Below are 19,533 nucleotides of genomic sequence, written 5' to 3' on the forward strand. Positions count from 1 at the left end.
TTTAAACTTATGTATATATCCCATAACAACATAACACACGTAATAGTAATCACACAACACTTGCCCTGTAATGTGTTGCATTCTGCATATATTTACCATGTCAGTCTGCATGTAGTATTTGTTAGTTTTGCTTATTGAAGGATTAACGAAATACTTGTAGTTTGAATGTCTTTGGTCTTATTTTGTGGCTTGATTGGATAAAAACAAGAAATATCGAGATATATATCGTGTATCGCCCAAACTTCTAAAAATATAGAGATATTATTATCGCCCAGCCCTAGTTGTTGCATATAAAGTTTAGATACTAGGCGTTAATACAGTTATATCTGACAAAGGATAATTCACGCTGCTTCATGTAAACAAAGTATAATTGAATGTACCATCATTTGTCAAGCTGTCGTTCTTATATTCATCGTCCATCATTTTTATTAAAGTAAAAAACTTGTCAACTGTTGTCTTCGGAGCCATCTTTATCGTTTGGTTTCTGCATATACCTGCTTTTTGACTCTCTCGTTATTTACCTACTATATGCGTTAATCAGTGGGTGGGGCTAAACAGGCAGTAATGTAGAAGCAGGCGTTGATCTTCTTCTGCAAAGGTGGGGTTTAGCCACACTATTACGTAATAAAGTGGCACATTCCACATCCTGTCATTTTAGCAGATTGGCTTCAATATAAGCTGTTTTTAGACTAACGAGAAAGTTTTGAGTTCTGAAACTTACAGGATGTTTTTATGGTACAATGACCACTTATATGTCAAAAGATCAAGGGAATTTTGATTTCTCAGTTCATGACCCCTTTAAACAACAATATTCTAATGCACAGAGAAGACACAGAGAGCTCACGTTCTCGGGTCCAGGTGAAATGGCAAAAGAGGATGAACAGGAGATGACATCACGTTTTATGGAACAGGATGTAGGAAGGGACCTGTTCTGAGTGACGAGCGCAGGGGCCAATGGCAGCTTTGATAGAGTGACATTTCGATCAGGTTCCTACGGCAATGCACAGAAACCCCTCCCCCTTGGCCAGTGCTTCCGACTTGAAAGATAACTACGGTTATTTGATCTATTTTCTTTTTTATATTTTAAGAAAAACGTGTTTAAGAGAAAATAAACATTACATTTGTTAATGTTTAAATTGTAAATTATTAATATCCCTATTAGCATGTACAATATTATTGTTGTGTTATTTTGTTGCGTCTCCCTCCCTGCCCTAATTCCCCATTGCCTACCGCTTTGGCTGCAGCCACTGCCCTGACTTGAGCTGCTGTCGCATTTCCTTCTTCTGCTAATAATTCTCTAGTTCTCTTCACAATGGACATTGCTGGCATTGGGACTAACAGCACTACTACCGAATAAGTCGATTAGCTTCCTACATTTTGCTGCTTCTGATTCAAGGGACTTTACTTTTTTCTCCCTTAACTTTTCACAATCCTCCCGATGTTCCAGATGGCCAGTCAGCTCAGCTCACTGCTTAAAAAGGCTGTTTAAAGTGTAACAAATATTTATCTGGTTAGCACTGCTTCAATCCTAAAATACTGTATATTTGAAATTACAGCTGGTCAACCACACATTCAAAAATCTGTTTTACTTTTGGCTTTCCAAAAACTAACTGGTATAATAACTATGGACCATCTGGGTATTACTCTTGAAAAGCCAGCTCAACTGGAAGATGGCCATATCACATATCACAGGAGACTTAGAAAAACATATACATTTTTTTTGCTATGGTGTCACAAGGCAACTTAAGCCACTTAATGCACAATTTAAATAATAATAAAAAATTCCTAAAGTAGTTACTTTCTACTTTATCTATACATTTTGAAGCTTGTGCTATGGGTGCTAATAATCCTCTGTAATACCTTTAAAGAGAGGAAACCCAAAATGTTTGCACTCTCTGTGAAATGAGTGAGATGTGAGTTAATGGTATCATCTTCTGAAATAAGGAGCTAGTCTTCAAGAGAGGAAAGAATGTTAAAAGCGAAAGAAGAAATTACATGAAAATTAGTCAGGTCACCAATTAAGACTGTATATGGTTCAGGCTCTATTATTGCATATTATGACAACAAAGACAAATAGTCCAATCAATAGAATATTGAATCTTGAACAGTATAATATTATAGTTTGCTGCATTAATAAACTGCTTTTATGCAAGAAACATTAGCACAGTCTCACAATAAAACAGCAACCCAGTAGTGACACTTTAACTCATCTGTTATACATTTAAATTGTTTTTATCATATTATTTTTATCATATTAAAAAAGGACTGGATTAATTAAAATCACCCAAATTACAAATTTAGGTGGTAAATATATGGATAATATTTAGGTCTAAAAGCAGTGGTATGGTGGCATATGCAATGCAATGAGTTGGAGAAAGGATACAAAGGCACCTGTAATGAAGACTGAGTTGAAGTTGTGGTTCTGAAAGGTAGCCATTGCCAGGCCCATATAGGAGAAAATGAAGCTTTCAACAATGAAGTTGATGAATTCAAAAAGCTGTGAGAAGTAATGACAAAAATACAATTAAAACAAGCATGATGATATGGTAGGATGTTAGAAACGGTGTCAATTGTACAGAGTGAGAACAGATATGTATGACATGAATAATGGTAAATTATGTTCTACCCACCTAACTACCTACCTACCTACCTATCTACCCAGAAAGTCTCTACTAAGAATTTACTCCATTGCAAAGACTGTTCCATATAATATCAATATTATTTAGAATTTACAAGTCAACTTTCAATGGGCTAATCGTGCTTTTTTTCCACATTAAAAAATATGGTTAAACAGATGGGGGCTCTCCCCCGCAACATAAAATAAAATAAAATCATAATAATTATATATATATACATATATTTTTTTTAATGTGCCAATTTAAGTGCCAATTAATTAGGCCTTTATATTCTGGGTCTTTTTGCCAGTCAACAAGGCACTGACAGCTAAGTTCATTTCATGTAATTCAATATATTTTAAATATATTTTAAGAGGTAAATAAACTCAAATGTTTCATCAAGATGAATGCTGATCCAAATCATATCACAGTTATGTCAGCTTCTAAAGTTAACTTTAAGTATGAGTCTAGTCATAAATTAAAATGAAGGGAACCTTTTAAAATGAATGACAATTTATTTTGATTTCCTATATGATGTAAACTTTGAAAATGATTTGGACCATGACAAATAATAGTTAAAAGTTTTAAGGTTGGTTTGAAGGCAATGTTTTTATTGTTACATCATTGCTATAATATTATTCATTATTTGTGAGCAACAGAACACCATAACAACATTTATCTGTCTTCATCATTGCTTCTCTGTGCAACATATTTCAACATGATCACACAGCCACACAAAGGTTAGGAAATGGTATTCAGGGCCGTATTTATAGATTTGGTGGCACTACTGGTCTACAACAATTTGGAGGGCCCCCTCCAAAAAATAAGTAGACAAAATATTATTGACTCATCATTACAGGATCTTGTGGCTATGTTTACATGGATCCTAATAATCCAATAATAATCTGACTAATAGCTCATTCGGACATATAAACACCTGAATCGGATTGACTAATCAGACTCTGAACTCATTCTGAATTAAAATGCGATCCGAATGAAAGGGTTGGTGTAGACCAGGGGTCCCCAAGAGGTCGATTGCAAGCTAAGAGTAGCTCGCGGGACCTCTCTGAGGGGATCGCCAAACAATTTAGAAAATACACCCAAATTAGCAGCAGCACACCCCGAACCCAGGAGAAAATACCTCCACCCACCAACCAGGGAAAAAAAAACATCAGCACCCACCCCCCCCCTCACGGAACCGGGGATCGCCGCTGAGATCCTTAAACAAAGTAGCTCTCATGTTAAAAAAAAGGTTGGGGACCCCTGGTGTAGACCTTTGATAATCCATTCAATAGAAGAATATTAGGGTTTTTGCCATGTAAACGCTTTAATCAGACTTAATCATTCCAAAACTATAGGTTCTTTCAATGGGTATGGTCAGGTTCCTTTGTTTTCAACGTCCTTAACTCTGGTTATATGTGTTTTTTGTTTTTTAAAGTAAGCATTTTCTGGCTCCACTTTAGTGACATTAATACTGTGATAACTTTTTTTAATTATTTAGACGCTAGCCTGAAATCTGTTTTGCCAACGCAAGGTGCTGATTGGAATTTTTATAGCTTGGCCAGATGCCAGATTGTAAATATGAGTTGATGTTTGACATCAAAACATTAATTAAAACCTATTATTCTTGTATAAAACATGTTTATTCCACAATCTAATCAATTAAAAACATTTTAATTTCCCACAATAATGACAGTGGGGGCACCCTTTGGAGGCCCCCCATGTAGCCAATTGGGTAAAACTGGCCCTGATGGTATCCCTTGGAATTATTTTCAGTACATTTCTGTTAGAGGATCTTTGACTCCTTGTCATTCACTAACATGGCATTCCAAGCCTCTAATTATGAAAGTAAATATACACTTGTTAAGTTACAAAACTAGCCAGGGAAAATGAGGAAATTCTAAAATAAAAATATACATTATTGCAATTTGCTGTTGCAAGAGTAGGAAACCTTTAGGTGGGAGTCTAACATTTTAATCTATTCTAATTACTGGTGTATGGAATAATCAACTGGAAAAAACACAAAGCAGCATATGTTAAAATTAAGGGCTATTAAACACAATGACTGATATTGCAGTTGGGTTACAAATGGGCTATATATGCTTCACCATGCAGTTGAACAGTGCAAAAAGGTCTCACAAAACAGGCAGCGTCTGTATTCTTATAATATTGACTGCAGCAATCTCAGTCACTGCAGTTCATTTACACTCTGTAAAGAGCACTGAGCTGGAGTGATTGATAAGCATTGGTACTTATTTATACCACACTGAACACACACCACTATCAGAGACTAACATAAAAAAACTAATCATTAACAAATGTTGTAGGACAAACATCTGAAATCTACTGAATCCACATTCTCACACTGTCACGAATGGAAAACAATCAGCCCCACCCCCGGACCCCGTTAGAAGGCAGCCTTGGTGCTATTAGGATAATACTAACACTGAAACTGAGGTGGAAACCCCAAGAGTTCAATTCATGAATCCTTTTTTATTTCTTGCTTCCCTAGACATATACAGCTCTGGAAAAAAATAAGAGACCACTGCAAAATTATCAGTTCCTCTGGATTGACTATTTATAGGTATGTGTTTGGGTAAAATGAACATTTTTGTTTTATTCTATAAACTACTGACAACATTTCTCCCAAAGTCCAAATAAAAATACGAATGGAATGGAATGGCTGCCATACACGTAGAGATGCTGATTTAATATTTTTTTCCAGAGCTGTATATTAGAATGCTGGAGTTTACAGAGAATGTTTATTACAGAGCAAGAGACAGAGACAGAGCGTGAGATTGTGTACTAACATAACACATGGAAAAATATTTGTCATAAATTGTAAACTCATGATTAAATGAAAATATTTATTTGTGCCTTAATATTTGATTTAATTCAGAGAGACACAGGGACATATAAAAATCCACAGTGGTTGTGTACCATTTAGCAAGAGAACTACTTATTTAAAGGTTTGTTTCTCAGGAGATATCTGCTATTTCGTGTAGGCTCATTGAACAAAAGCAATTTCTGTAGATTACATTTTCCATCTTTCGAAAACATCACCTTTAAACACTTTACCATTACAATCCCAACACTACTACCATGTTGAACAGACCACTTGGTTGGTGACCACTGTATATCACGTACAAAATATTTCATACCTGTTTAGTTCTTGCTCTGGCATCATCTGATAGATTGTAGTAAGTGTACTGTGCTTGAGTAATTCCACAGAAAAGTACAGCAACAATTCCTGAGGAGAATAAGTGGTATTTATTCCAACGGATGGTCAGTAAAAAATCACTGAACTCTTTCACAGCTGTTTAGTATTTACATGTAACTATTCCATATCTGTTACAGATCATTAGTGTAGCGTAAGGTACACTTATAAATTTCAATTAAAGAAGTGAATTTATAGTATCACCTTATCACGAATCCTGGAATCTTGTAGAACTCAATTTCTGTAATAATTGGACGCAGACACCAATTCCAAAGATATAAATTGTCAAATTTATTCAAAAACAAAGACTAAATGTAGCACTACACTAATTATACAAAAGGGAAAAACTAATTAAAATTCAACTCTAGATCAACAAATCAAAGACAAATCACTTCCGTGACCAAATCAAAGACCATGGGATCACATATGATAACACACAAATCGTTAAACAAAAAAGGTTATAAACACATTGACTACAATACCGGTTAGTAAGACGAAGGTGAGTCTCTCGTTAGTATTATTAGTCAGACATTAAATAACTACACAGGTTAGTATTTATGTCTGGTAACTTCTCGTTATATATATATATATATCAGTCTCATTTACGTTTAGGTGCCGAGAAAGATCCTATCATTACTTGTTACCACAATTTCCCTTAACTGATTATTATTCAATGATTAAGGATAGGCAGGGCCACCAATAATCTAATGTCTATTAACTTGTGTCAATTTCAGACTAAACAGTTACACAGGAATGAGAAGATATTTCTCAGCGTTGACAGATTTTATTTCTAAAATTATCAACAAAACAGTTTAATGCAACACACATTTATATTTAAGAAAACTAAATGATATTACACATTCTAGAGTTATGAATCACAGATCAACATTTCTAATTGATTTCTCAAATGTCATGAATCATGAACTCCAAACTGTTAAACTTATCTGAACTTCGTCGCAGAGAGGCCTCTCTGTCTTCGGGCTCAGATAACAGCACACGGCACGAGGTCCATGTGGTTTGGAACAAAGGCAGTCCGGTTCGGCTTTGTCCAAGAACTTCCACTCAGTCGATGCACCTGGAAGTTGGGGTTTCGCGAAAGTAGAGTCGTTTCCAAACAGATGTTCCACTGGTTTGAAGGCTCCAAGGTTGTGCACAAAATCTTCTTTGTAAGCATTTTTCCACCGTAGTTACTTGAAGACAAAGTCTTTGAGGAAAGCAGGACCCTGTTTGTTCCAAGGGTCAAGTTTCTTAAGACTCAAATAGCTATTTAAATGACTGACACTTTCGTATTCAGTCGACTCAGTCAATTGTCCAGCTGTAAAACTCCACTGATCAGGTGGGCACAGGCGGGCATGCGCAGTCTGTAAAGTTCTTTATTTAATAAAGTCCTTTAAAAGAATTCTTCGTACGGCTCAATCTCCTTCTCCCAGTTTAACTCTTCTGTTGCCGGCAAAGACTTGGTTGGTTTCTGGTTCCGGTTCTGGCAACAGAGCTACAGGTTGAGCTGTGGCAGCGAGTTACTGGTTCAGGTGAGAGAGAGAGAGAGAAAGAAAGACTGTCCGCTGTTCCTTATAGTCTGTCAGATCGATAGGTGGTTGGTTCCTGAGTTCTTGAGATTGGATTTCGGTTTCAGCCCCCAGTGTCCTATTGGAGGGGGGCTTGATTTATGACTGATGTCAATCCATGCCATCTTTTGGAAATGTCGGTTGGCCTGGCTTTGTAGCTCTATGTCGGGATTTCGGCTCTCATCCACTTCAAAGAGTTTTTATCACCTACAGGCCCCTTTCTCCAGACATCTCATAGCAGAATTCCAAACTATTTGGCCTCTTCTCGGTGCCATCCTCCCCAAAACTGTCACTTTGATGCAAACCAGTTCCAAGCTGATGAGCTAAGGAAATCTGATAACTTTGAGGGGGGAGAGGTCTTCTTTAGATCAGTGCTTCAGTTCAGAGCCCAAATGCTCTTATCCAAATACACCCAACATAACGCTACATACCCCCTTTCTTGAATGGGACTGAGGTCGACTAGGACGTTATCCCCTTCAAGACAAAATAAGACGTTAAGCATTTATCTCAAAGTTATGTAACAGAATTCAACAGTGGACTTCACCATTCATGACCCCGAGAAATCAAAGAAAACAAACTAATAGTTCATTATTTAAGCAGAATGTATTCCAATCAAATTGACAATCCTATACTAGCACATATACAGGTTACATATTATAACAGAAGTACATTAAAACAAAAAAAACAATTGGTATTAGTATTACTCAGGATTGAGTATGGTTACTGACGGTAACCAATAGGTGGAAGTTGATTAACAGAGGGAGGTAACTGGGAATTCAAGTGTTATTCAGGCACCTGACCTTCACTATATCTATAATAGTTGGTAGGGACCTGGGTTCGAATGGTTGGCTTACATGGTAAGCTGGTGCCCCCTTTAGGGACATGCACAAAAATGGTCTCATTGGGAAGTTGTACCTTGGTGGCTGTATCATATCGGTCATTCAATTCCACTTGCTTTGCTGATTGAACTTGAGCCCACAACCTGTTCAATAGATCCTGACCAATGATCAACTTCTCTGTTTCGAATTTGGAAATATAAACTGGATGAACCAACTTAATCTTCCCAAAGGTGAACTCTAACAACGCCTTTCGAGTGAGCTGTGCCTTAGTCTCTGTGTAACTTGTAATGTTCACACTACAAGCTTCCACTTTCAGTCGTTGGTCTGAGGTTTCCATAATTTGTTTCAGTTCGCCAAATGTGGTGGCAGACATTAAACAAATTTCAGCCCCAGTGTCCAACAAGGCTTCACACTCCCACACATTCTCAATGGTCACTTCTATGTAAACTTGCTTGGCTCTGCCTCTCTGTGTCAGATCACCCAGTAACATCACCAAAGGTTCAGCTTGCCTGCAGGCAACTTCCCCCACTGGGAGGTCCCAGTGGGCTGATGTGTCAGAGAAACCCCCCTGCTGTTCCTCACATCCAATCAAACACACGGAGGCGGGGACAGGGGGTGGTTCCAGAGCTAGTCATGCCTCAGGTGGCGAGTCCGGCCCTTTACCCTGGCTACTAACTTCCAGTTTGGGAAGAGGGGGCAAAGGGAGCAGAGCTAAGCGTAGCAGTAGCTCAGAAACTGCAACATTGCTCAGAGACTGAGTTAACCCAACTGGGTTAGGAGAAGATTTCTTTCCTTTATACTTTTTCTTGTACCTTGTTTTACTTTTACTCCACTTAGGATTTTCTTTCTTTTTTTTATTGTAAGCCTGGGTGTCTTGGGTTCCATCCTTGGGAGGTTCTTTCCTTCTTTGAATCTCTGTCCCCTCTAACTCCAGTGGAGAACTAGGTCTCTCAGAGCACCTTGCCAGTACTTGGGTGCTTGAATCTTTACGATCAGAGGCGCTATTGTACTTGCTTTCCCAAGCTTTCTGTGCCATTTTACGAATTTCGGCTATGTTCATATACGTTGTGTCTGCATGTAATATGATCATTTCCTTAATCTTTGGGAACAAATTAGCAACAAATAACCCTTTAAAGCTCACCTCTTCCTCGGCCCCGGGTCGATCTTGACCCACAAAATAGGTTTTCCTAAGCTTTTAATAGTAATCACAGGGGGACTCATGCTTACCCTGTTTGATCTGGTGTGCGGCAGTCACTGCTGCCACTGGATCAATGAACCTGGAATAGTCCCTAATTAATGCTCTGCACTAGCGTTGAAAACTATCGCAGACCATGGACCCTTGCCTCTCCATCCAAGAATGGACTTGGCGAGAGGTAGTTTTGCGGATTAGGAGAACCTTTTCCTTCTCCGTAGCCTCAGGATAGAAACGCAAAGCATACTTAATGTCCTTAATATACGCTTCCACATTTCCTTCCTTGTCTGCTGGGTTAAAGGTTTCACAATCTTTAGCCAGTTGTCTCAACTGGTGCATGTTAACCTTTCGGTCAGGACTCTCGGGAGAGGAAGTTCGTCTGTGCAACGAGCTTCTTACCCTGAGTGGAGAAAGACTACAGGGAGGGGTACGATCAGGACGAGGCAACTCGGGGCCTAAATGTGGAGACGGTGTGCGACTCCGTGCATTGGCCGGTTCTGGCTGTTCCTTTATGCTGTCAGGTGTCAGCTTTGCAGCCCACCGAGAGGCAGCTTTCAGGGCCCATATTTGTTGCTTGAGATGCTCATTTTCAACTTCAGTTGATTTGAGTTCTCCCCTAAGCACCTGATTTACTCTCCTAATTTCTTCACTGTCCCTTTTTAAATGTATGACCTCGCCTTCGAGTATCTCCATTTTTACAGTGCCCAAATCTTTCTCCCTGACTGTTTTGCAAAGACGCATTTCCAAAACATCCCGGTCCTTCAAAACTATCCTTTCATTTTCAACCGCTTTACATCTGTCATTTTGCAGACCTTTTACTTGGATCAGAGTTGTTTCCAATTCAGCTTGACATTGTCTTAAATCATTTCCTAATTGCTCTCTCTGTTCAATTAAGTCCTCTTTTTCAGCATTCAACACAATGACTTGTTTTCCACAAGTATCTAGCTTTCCTTCAAATTCTAAAACCATTCCATGCCGTTTGGCTCTTTCTTCTTTCGCTTTAGCATACTTTTCTCCTAGCTTTTTCAGTTTTTCAAACTTGCTTATGCTCCAGTTCACTAACCTTGAGCTCGCAAGTGCTAAGCTAGACATAACTTTCACCACCTCTATCGACTCTTTTTTCGAGTTGCGTCGTAGTGTCGTTTACCAACTGAGTTCGACGCGACTCTACTTCAAAGTCCAAAATGCCTAGGCGTCCAAGGAATTCAGGAATCTCTGTTCCTGGTACCTTAACAATCAATGCTTCACATGGGGACATTTGGGTAATCATTGTTTTGGCTTTTCAGTAACAACCCAACAGAACAGTACTAGATTAATCACCTAATGACTCTAATGCCAACGCTTAGGATATCAACAATTTATCACAAGTAACTAAAACAGACTTAACCTTTTGTGACTTTGGAAACCATACACATACCACGTGGGCAATTCTTGAGCGCCCTCTAGAGTACAAACAGTGTATCGTGCCTACAAAAGTTTTCTTGTTTCAAAACTTTGGAATCTGGATTTCTGGACAAAGCTATCCAATAACTATTACAGAAATTAGTTCTTTTCAGTCTAAGATTCCTCACACGGGGCACCAATTATATAGCGTAAGGTACACTTATAAATTTCAATTAAAGAAGTGAATTTATAGTATCACCTTATCACGAATCCTGGAATCTTGTAGAACTCAATTTCTGTAATAATTGGACGCAGACACCAATTCCAAAGATATAAATTGTCAAATTTATTCAAAAACAAAGACTAAATGTAGCACTACACTAATTATACAAAAGGGAAAAACTAATTAAAATTCAACTCTAGATCAACAAATCAAAGACAAATCACTTCCGTGACCAAATCAAAGACCATGGGATCACATATGATAACACACAAATCGTTAAACAAAAAAGGTTATAAACACATTGACTACAATACCGGTTAGTAAGACGAAGGTGAGTCTCTCGTTATTATTAGTCAGACATTAAATAACTACACAGGTTAGTATTTATGTCTGGTAACTTCTCGTTATATATATATATATATCAGTCTCATTTACGTTTAGGTGCCGAGAAAGATCCTATCATTACTTGTTACCACAATTTCCCTTAACTGATTATTATTCAATGATTAAGGATAGGCAGGGCCACCAATAATCTAATGTCTATTAACTTGTGTCAATTTCAGACTAAACAGTTACACAGGAATGAGAAGATATTTCTCAGCGTTGACAGATTTTATTTCTAAAATTATCAACAAAACAGTTTAATGCAACACACATTTATATTTAAGAAAACTAAATGATATTACACATTCTAGAGTTATGAATCACAGATCAACATTTCTAATTGATTTCTCAAATGTCATGAATCATGAACTCCAAACTGTTAAACTTATCTGAACTTCGTCGCAGAGAGGCCTCTCTGTCTTCGGGCTCAGATAACAGCACACGGCACGAGGTCCGTGTGGTTTGGAACAAAGGCAGTCCGGTTCGGCTTTGTCCAAGAACTTCCACTCAGTCGATGCACCTGGAAGTTGGGGTTTCACGAAAGTAGAGTCGTTTCCAAACAGATGTTCCACTGGTTTGAAGGCTCCAAGGTTGTGCAAAAAATCTTCTTTGTAAGCATTTTTCCACCGTTTTTCCCCTGTTTGTTCCAAGGGTCAAGTTTCTTAAGACTCAAATAGCTATTTAAATGACTGACACTTTCGTATTCAGTCGACTTAGTCAATTGTCCAGCTGTAAAACTCCACTGATCAGGTGGGCACAGGCGGGCATGCGCAGTCTGTAAAGTTCTTTATTTAATAAAGTCCTTTAAAAGACTTGGTTGGTTTCTGGTTCCGGTTCTGGCAACAGAGCTACAGGTTGAGCTGTGGCAGCGAGTTACTGGTTCAGGTGAGAGAGAGAGAGAGAAAGAAAGACTGTCCGCTGTTCCTTATAGTCTGTCAGATCGATAGGTGATTGGTTCCTGAGTTCTTGAGATTGGATTTCGGTTTCAGCCCCCAGTGTCCTATTGGAGGGGGGCTTGATTTATGACTGATGTCAATCCATGCCATCTTTTGGAAATGCCGGTTGGCCTGGCTTTGTAGCTCTATGTCGGGATTTCGGCTCTCATCCACTTCAAAGAGTTTTTATCACCTACAGGCCCCTTTCTCCAGACATCTCATAGCAGAATTCCAAACTATTTGGCCTCTTCTCGGTGCCATCCTCCCCAAAACTGTCACTTTGATGCAAACCAGTTCCAAGCTGATGAGCTAAGGAAATCTGATAACTTTGGGGGGGGAGAGGTCTTCTTTAGATCAGTGCTTCAGCTCAGAGCCCAAATGCTCTTATCCAAATACACCCAACATAACGCTACATTAGTAATCACTATAACATTTCTGGAACTGTGTACAGATGAGATAAGTACTAAGTGAAAGAAAATTAAAATCACATTACTCCATTTAAAGGATATAGTTCTATGCAGTTCTATGTTTTCAGATCAATGTTGAAGAAAAAATAAAAAGTCAGAGGGTTAGTTTATAGACCTATTATTATAGCATGTTAACTGTCACAGTGGAAAATGTAAGCTAAAGCAGTCAAAACGAGACTGCCTATGAAGTAAATAAGGCAGTAATTGAAATTAAAAACCCCAGAAACATATTTTAGGCCTATATGATTTGGGTTGTAAAGCAGTGTTAATAATTTCTGTGTTTCTGTTTTCATTTCAAACCATCCAACATTGCATGGCTTTCTCATGGGACATTTACCAGGTAAAAAGAACTAGTATGAGCAAAAACAGGTCAAAGAGAGCAATTTTTAAAGCTGCAGTTATTCAATATTTAATAAGTAAGGCCCTGAAAACCATCTCTCTCTGAATTTATATTACATGAGATCAAACTCTACTGTAATAGCTTCATTTTGAGGAGGCCAGCAAACTGGCAATCAGCTGAAATAAAATGTTATCTAGAAGATGATTGAAACTATTAAAAACAATATATATACTTCAGTTTTTTTTACCAAAATAAAATATGCCTTATGTTTTCCCCAAAAAAGTAAACACTGGAGTGATTGCATTGATGGTATAGATTATATTTTGTACAGGGTAGAAATTACCATAACAAAAATAATCTTCAAAATGTTAATTGCATTGTTAGTCTGGCTTGGGAGTAAAATAGTAAGTCTTTCGAGTCTTTCTGTCACGCACGGTGTTACATCAACTTGACCTCACATGTCCATAGAGCATAGATTACATCAGTGCAGTTTCAATTAGATGCAAAAACAAATTTATCAAGCTGTGAAAATTAGTTGGCAAAGTTTACAGGTTAACCAAGGAAATGCCTGTGTTTTATTAACAGAACTGTAGAAAAAGGGGGCTGCCCCAGAGTAAAAAAAAAAAACATGACAGGTTTAGGACAAGGATATTTTAAATTACAATCACATTATTTAGACATCTGAAGCAACACACAATGATGTAAAACCTGTATTGCTTATTATGTTCATGGTAACACTGCTGGAGCATCTGAAATGTGGTTTGTTTTGAGTAAAGATGTGAAGGAGGAGGAAAAGCTGACAGTATATTGTGTTTCTCTCAAAATGGGATGAAACTGGCAAAGGGAAGTATTAAAAAATAAGGCTTTGAAGTCTTCTATTGAGATTAAAATACCAGTTCAGGACAAATTAAAATGCTTTGAACATATGTGTACAATTAATATGCAACCTCCAGAAGCACCTGTGACATGCCTACTGCTTAAAATCAGTAATTTAGGTGGAAGTGAATGCCTGCATAAGGTTACGAGTATAAATCCTTGTTGCTGTATGATACACAGAAAAAGGGCTTTCCATGGTGCTGGCTGTTTCAAACAGTCTTTATGTATTTATTCCTGCTAGACCAAGCAGATCAAGCAACAAAGTGCCTCATGCTCTTGAGGCCAGTGCATGTTTAATCTGGATTGACCCAGGACCTGAACTCTAAATTACTGCCCTATACTTACCAGTCAATCCACAGGCCTCAGCTGAGAGAAACGCACTCCAAGACAATAGGAAGAAGAGTCCTGTTTCCAGCAGGGGGAATTCATACAGTCTTGTGAATTTGGTCAGGTAAGAACAAGTTAAAGAAACAAACAGAAAAAGGGATAAACAACATGTTATGTGTTCCACTGCTTTTCATATTGTATAACAGTGTCTAAAAACATAACCTTCCTCTCTGACTCAAGTGTGATTCTTAGTTTTACATCATATGAGAAATGACTAATGTGAACTGATGCTATTTCTTGCCAGTGCCACGTACTTTTACAGAGGCAGATATCAGAAAGTGTAATTTTTGTCAATATATGAATCCTTTCCAACCTGTGAGATGGTGAGTGGATTCCACTTCCTTTGTGCACAGCCTCTTTAAAAAAAACATATGTGTAACAGTCCAAACCTCTCTTGTTTCACATATTTCACAATTACCATGACCACTATTTGTTTTCATATTATTATTTTTTCACGCATGCTTTTGTATTGAACGACACCCCCTTTAGCAAATCATGCTCTAGTTCCCCTTAATTGCCTACCTTATGGGGCAAGCAACATGAATGCCACTTTGTGCTGAAATCGATGGAAATCCTGGGAATGGTGAATTTGAAGGAACAGGATGTGTTTCCAATCAAAAAACAAATAAAATAAAATAAAAATATATAAAAACACAGATGAATGTGGTAATGTGACCCTCCGTGTTAAACCATTGTATTACATTTTTATATCAATGCTTGTATCATTTATTTTGTGCACAGTCCATAGATATTTGATACTTTGATATTTGTCTACATTTCTACTATTATTATTTTTGTTTTCTTTTGGGGGAACATTTAAATAAATCCTGGGGTCAGCATTGAGGTCAAATAAGGCATCCAAAAAAATATAACAAACACATCTGCAATTGCTGCTGTTAAAGTTCAGCTCTGTAGTTTTGATTAATTTAAATCATTTAAACTCATTTGATTTATCCAATTGAATAAAAAAAATATATATGTGGACTAGAATTCCTACAGATTGCAATTTTCAGGCAATGAAAGCTGTTTACCAAGAGATCTTTCAAAGACTAGAGCTGATAAACAAACAAACAATAAAAGAACATCTTATTAATGTTTTCAGATCTCCTTATGTTGCTTGGCAATGATCGTAAATTCATAATTTTCAGGAGCTGTACATCACCAAGCCTTTCCAACTCCAATCTCTACATCTCCATGGTTTTGCATGATTCGTCACCTATTCTAATGACAAACTATAAGAAACAAAAGCAAGTTAATGGTCGAAACCTAATCAGTTATGAGTTTTAGATTTATTGCATTACTTTCCAGATACATAAAAGTGAATCCTCGAGCAATCTTGCAAAAGCTTTTTTAATTATTATTACAGTATTGCTCTTGAAGAGTTAGTAGAGGTGTAATTTGAAAGCTGTAATTGGAAATCTACACATGAATTTAACACTGAAATGTTTGTCGGCACTTACGGAAGTGTTTGAGAGAAGAAAAGGATATCAGTGCTGTGATGATGGAGAAAGCAGCTCCGATGGCAAAAGAGCCGGCCAAGATGCCAATGAAGTGGCCAATGGCAGAAAACACAGTAGTTTCATCAAAGGTGTGATGGTCTACCTTAAGACTAAAATTTGATATGGAGCTGAAAAATACAATAACAATATTTCAATAGAAACACACACATTTTGGCAAAATAAGTTCTGGTTTTACATACTAATATTTATGTACTGTATTTTTAAATTAGTATAATTATTTGAATCATCACATAAGACAATAGTTTTACCAGATTACCTTTGATAGCTACTTTTTTCAGTTTCTCCCACGTTAAAGGGGGAAATAAATCCTGTGTGGAACTTAGAAAGAACATGATTTACTGCCATTCTTAAATGTATGATTTAAAAGTCAAATACAAATTACAATGAAAGGCTGCAGCTCCAATAACATATGTGAAGATTTCTCCAAAAGAGGGCTTTTTGTGTGTAAACACTATGAATGCCATTCATTGAATTTTTACTCCCCCACTGGTGAAATGCCACAAAATAAAAAAAAATAAAAAATCCCATTGCTTTTAAGTACTATTTAGTATTAGTTAGACTAGGGGCCGGATTAAATCAAAACTTTGACCCACCCACTAATAGAAAACTACAAACATCATAGCGGTTACATTTATGATTAGAAGAATGTGCCCTCTACTAAAAAATTAAGCTGAAACTGAGTACAATTTTAGTTTTCTATTAGTGGATGGGTCAAAGTTTTGATTTAATCCAGCCCCAGGTGTGATGTGCATCCACAGACACAGGATATCTATGAGGAACAATATTTCTAAGATGCAAGGGAGCTTTGATTATTTCGGAGGTTTAAGAACAGACCCAAAATAATAATTAACAAACTTGCTATTATATATTCTCAATGCGGGGTGGAGGTGGGGGGTTCCTGCTACTTCAACAAACATGTTCTAGAAATACACTATTTATAGGATTAATTGGGGAAAAGATTATTCACATCTTAAGAATGTCAATTAAAGTCTTTGTATGGTATTTTCTCTTTCAAGGGGTTTTTATAAATACTGTATAAATGCTGTGATGCTGAAGATAGCCCAAACCGTTGCTTACTGTGACCAAGTATCATCCAGACAGGCATGCAGACAAATCATTATTATGGACTCCATTAAAGATGAGATATATAATTACTCTGCTGTTCAAGCTTTGAAATTATAGTCTGGTTTAATAGGTTCAGAGCCCAAATATGGAATACAGAATAAGATAAACAATAGTTACTATATCCATTCATATTATATATTCTTCACATCCAAATAACAAAGAGCTCTGCAATATTCTAGGTTGCTTTGTCACTTAATTGGGCTTTGTATATTACAGGTAGGACAGAGTAAAGGAAAACAAACAATAACAGTAGACATGTTGTTGTCACTGTATCACTTTCAGTGGCATCCTCAAATTGCTTTTGGGTAAGTGTTTATTTTAATGACAGTGGGATTGTTAATTTCGTTTTACACTTTTAAGTTTCCATTGAGGTCTACCCACCAAAGAAGGCACAAATAAGTACTGCATCAACCAGGGGCATAGTCATTTACAACAGTAATTGTCTCTGCAGTTGTTTTCTATATTAGGCCTAATCTTGCATGCAGCCTAACCCAAGGCAAGAAGTAAAGAGTCACAGTTTTCTTCATAAAGATTGCAGTTAACTTTTCAGACAGGGCAATCACAGGAAGAGTTTGTTATTGCTATGTCACTGATGAGCTGCAAATGAGGGTGACAACAGTGCGGTGAGGCTGGCAAAGTCATATCACACAATTTCTTGCCCTGCTTTAAGCCAGGAAGAAAAGCAAATTAGAAAAATGTGTAGCGATATATATCATTTCATTCTCCAGCTTTCCCTAGGGGAATATTAATAGTGCCATGATTTTAAAAGGGTTGCCGCACCTTTTCATTAGATAAGATGGGAGACCATCCTGACCTCTGTATAAGGACAGGGCAAGTCCCCAGCCAGCATGAGTTATTTTAAGGATTGTTGCATCCCCAAAAAACACCTCTGTACTCATTACTAAGGCAGTGCTATCTGCAGGAGACCAGAGCCACAGAAACATCAATCTGGTGAGAAGGGGAGCAAGGGAAAAGGCTGCCAACAGACAAGAGAGAAGGTTTGCTTTTCATGTTGTTTTATTTTTTTGAATTCCTGTCATTGAGTTTGTAAGGAAGATATCTTCACAGGTCTGTCCCCTGGCTCTCCCTATGGACATTTGTCCTGTTACTGTTTGTTTTGTTCGGTTTGATGACTATAATGGGCCTGGGTTTTTATTATACCGTCTATTTTTAATGCTGTCCTTTTCTGCAACTGTCTTGCTGTGAGTTTGTGTGCAAGTGTCTGAACTTTGGTAAGAAATAGTGGCCTGTTGCATTAACTACTTGAGGAACACATTGCCCTCAATCTGAGATGGTATTTTGTGCAAATCCCTTAAATTAATTAAACAAGAGAGAACCGTGATTGAAGGAAATATGTTACGGGAAAAGCAGCTGTAATTAATAGTAGTTACTTAAGTCTACTGTTTACTGAACTGGGTACAGTGCTTTGGCATTCAAGATTTTAACCCCCACCCCACATATTGTGATACATACAATAATTGTGATACATTTGATTAGTTTGATTAATCTGACACTCAAGTCATATTTCCTCTCTTAACCTTTTTATTAAATATGTATATATACTTACTATGTCAAGACCACAGCAATGGCATCATTAAAAACACTTTCTCCAAACAGCAGAGTGTACAAGTCTGAGTCCACATGCAGTTCAGTGAAGATTGCTAGCACAGTCACTGCAAATAAAGTAGATGTACATTATGTTAATGCTTCCTGTACCAAGATATAACCCACACTTTAAATGCTGAGTTAAATCTCCGATCTTTTGCCACTGAGAAGCAGAATTAAAATTCCCACTGACAACAGTAAGATTAAAACACAAAGCTTGCAAAGTATAAAGCAGACTGTGTACATAATGCAATGTTTGGGCTGAATTCTGCTACAGGAGAGCAAAATTGGAGAACATGAGATCTGTGCCTGATTTTGAATGTATTCAACATCAGCCATAAAAATGTATGCTGTTTTTGTGCTTATTTTTATTGATTTATTCTGTTCTGGAGATTCCAATATGAATATGTTTACTTTTATGGTGCATTACTAAACCTCCAGTATCACTGATTTAGCATTTTAAGCTATAGCATAATTAAAACCTAAAAACTATACTTTTTAACTGTTGTAACAATCAGGGGATAACAAGTTTGACTGTTTCTATTATTATATAATTACAAATGTTCTTATTTCCAATTTGAGAAACATAAATTGTAATTATTACTTCATTACAAATTACCTTATTTAATCAGCTGAAATTCTTGGCATAATGTTACATTTAAAGCTTTCTCAATTTGTGAAAATGTATCTGTAATGTTCCTACTTTATATCCTGTAGTAGACTGCAATACTTGTGCTTGATAATTAAAGTGTATCTATCTATTCATCTTAAAAATCTGTCACAGCCAGCTTGTTGTTATAAAGCCACAAATGACAAACCAATCAACTTAGACCAGCAATACAAGGTAAACTGGTTTCTAT

At 37.2% G+C, this 19,533-nt stretch overlaps 1 protein-coding gene across 1 annotated transcript in view; it reads right to left on the bottom strand.

Annotated features, from left to right (window-relative positions):
* Positions 1-19,533, bottom strand: part of LOC136753061 (sodium/hydrogen exchanger 9) — a 122,203-nt gene that overhangs the window by 71,090 nt on the left and 31,580 nt on the right. The window contains exons 6-10 of the mRNA XM_066708872.1: positions 18,636-18,741; positions 15,912-16,050; positions 14,382-14,487; positions 5,777-5,865; positions 2,384-2,497 (exon numbers count right to left, since the gene is read on the bottom strand). Coding sequence (XP_066564969.1) covers positions 2,384-2,497; positions 5,777-5,865; positions 14,382-14,487; positions 15,912-16,050; positions 18,636-18,741 — 554 coding nt within the window. The remainder of the gene's footprint in view (positions 1-2,383; positions 2,498-5,776; positions 5,866-14,381; positions 14,488-15,911; positions 16,051-18,635; positions 18,742-19,533) is intronic.

Source organism: Amia ocellicauda, chromosome 7 (genome assembly GCF_036373705.1).
Source record: "Amia ocellicauda isolate fAmiCal2 chromosome 7, fAmiCal2.hap1, whole genome shotgun sequence".
NCBI lineage: Eukaryota > Metazoa > Chordata > Actinopteri > Amiiformes > Amiidae > Amia > Amia ocellicauda.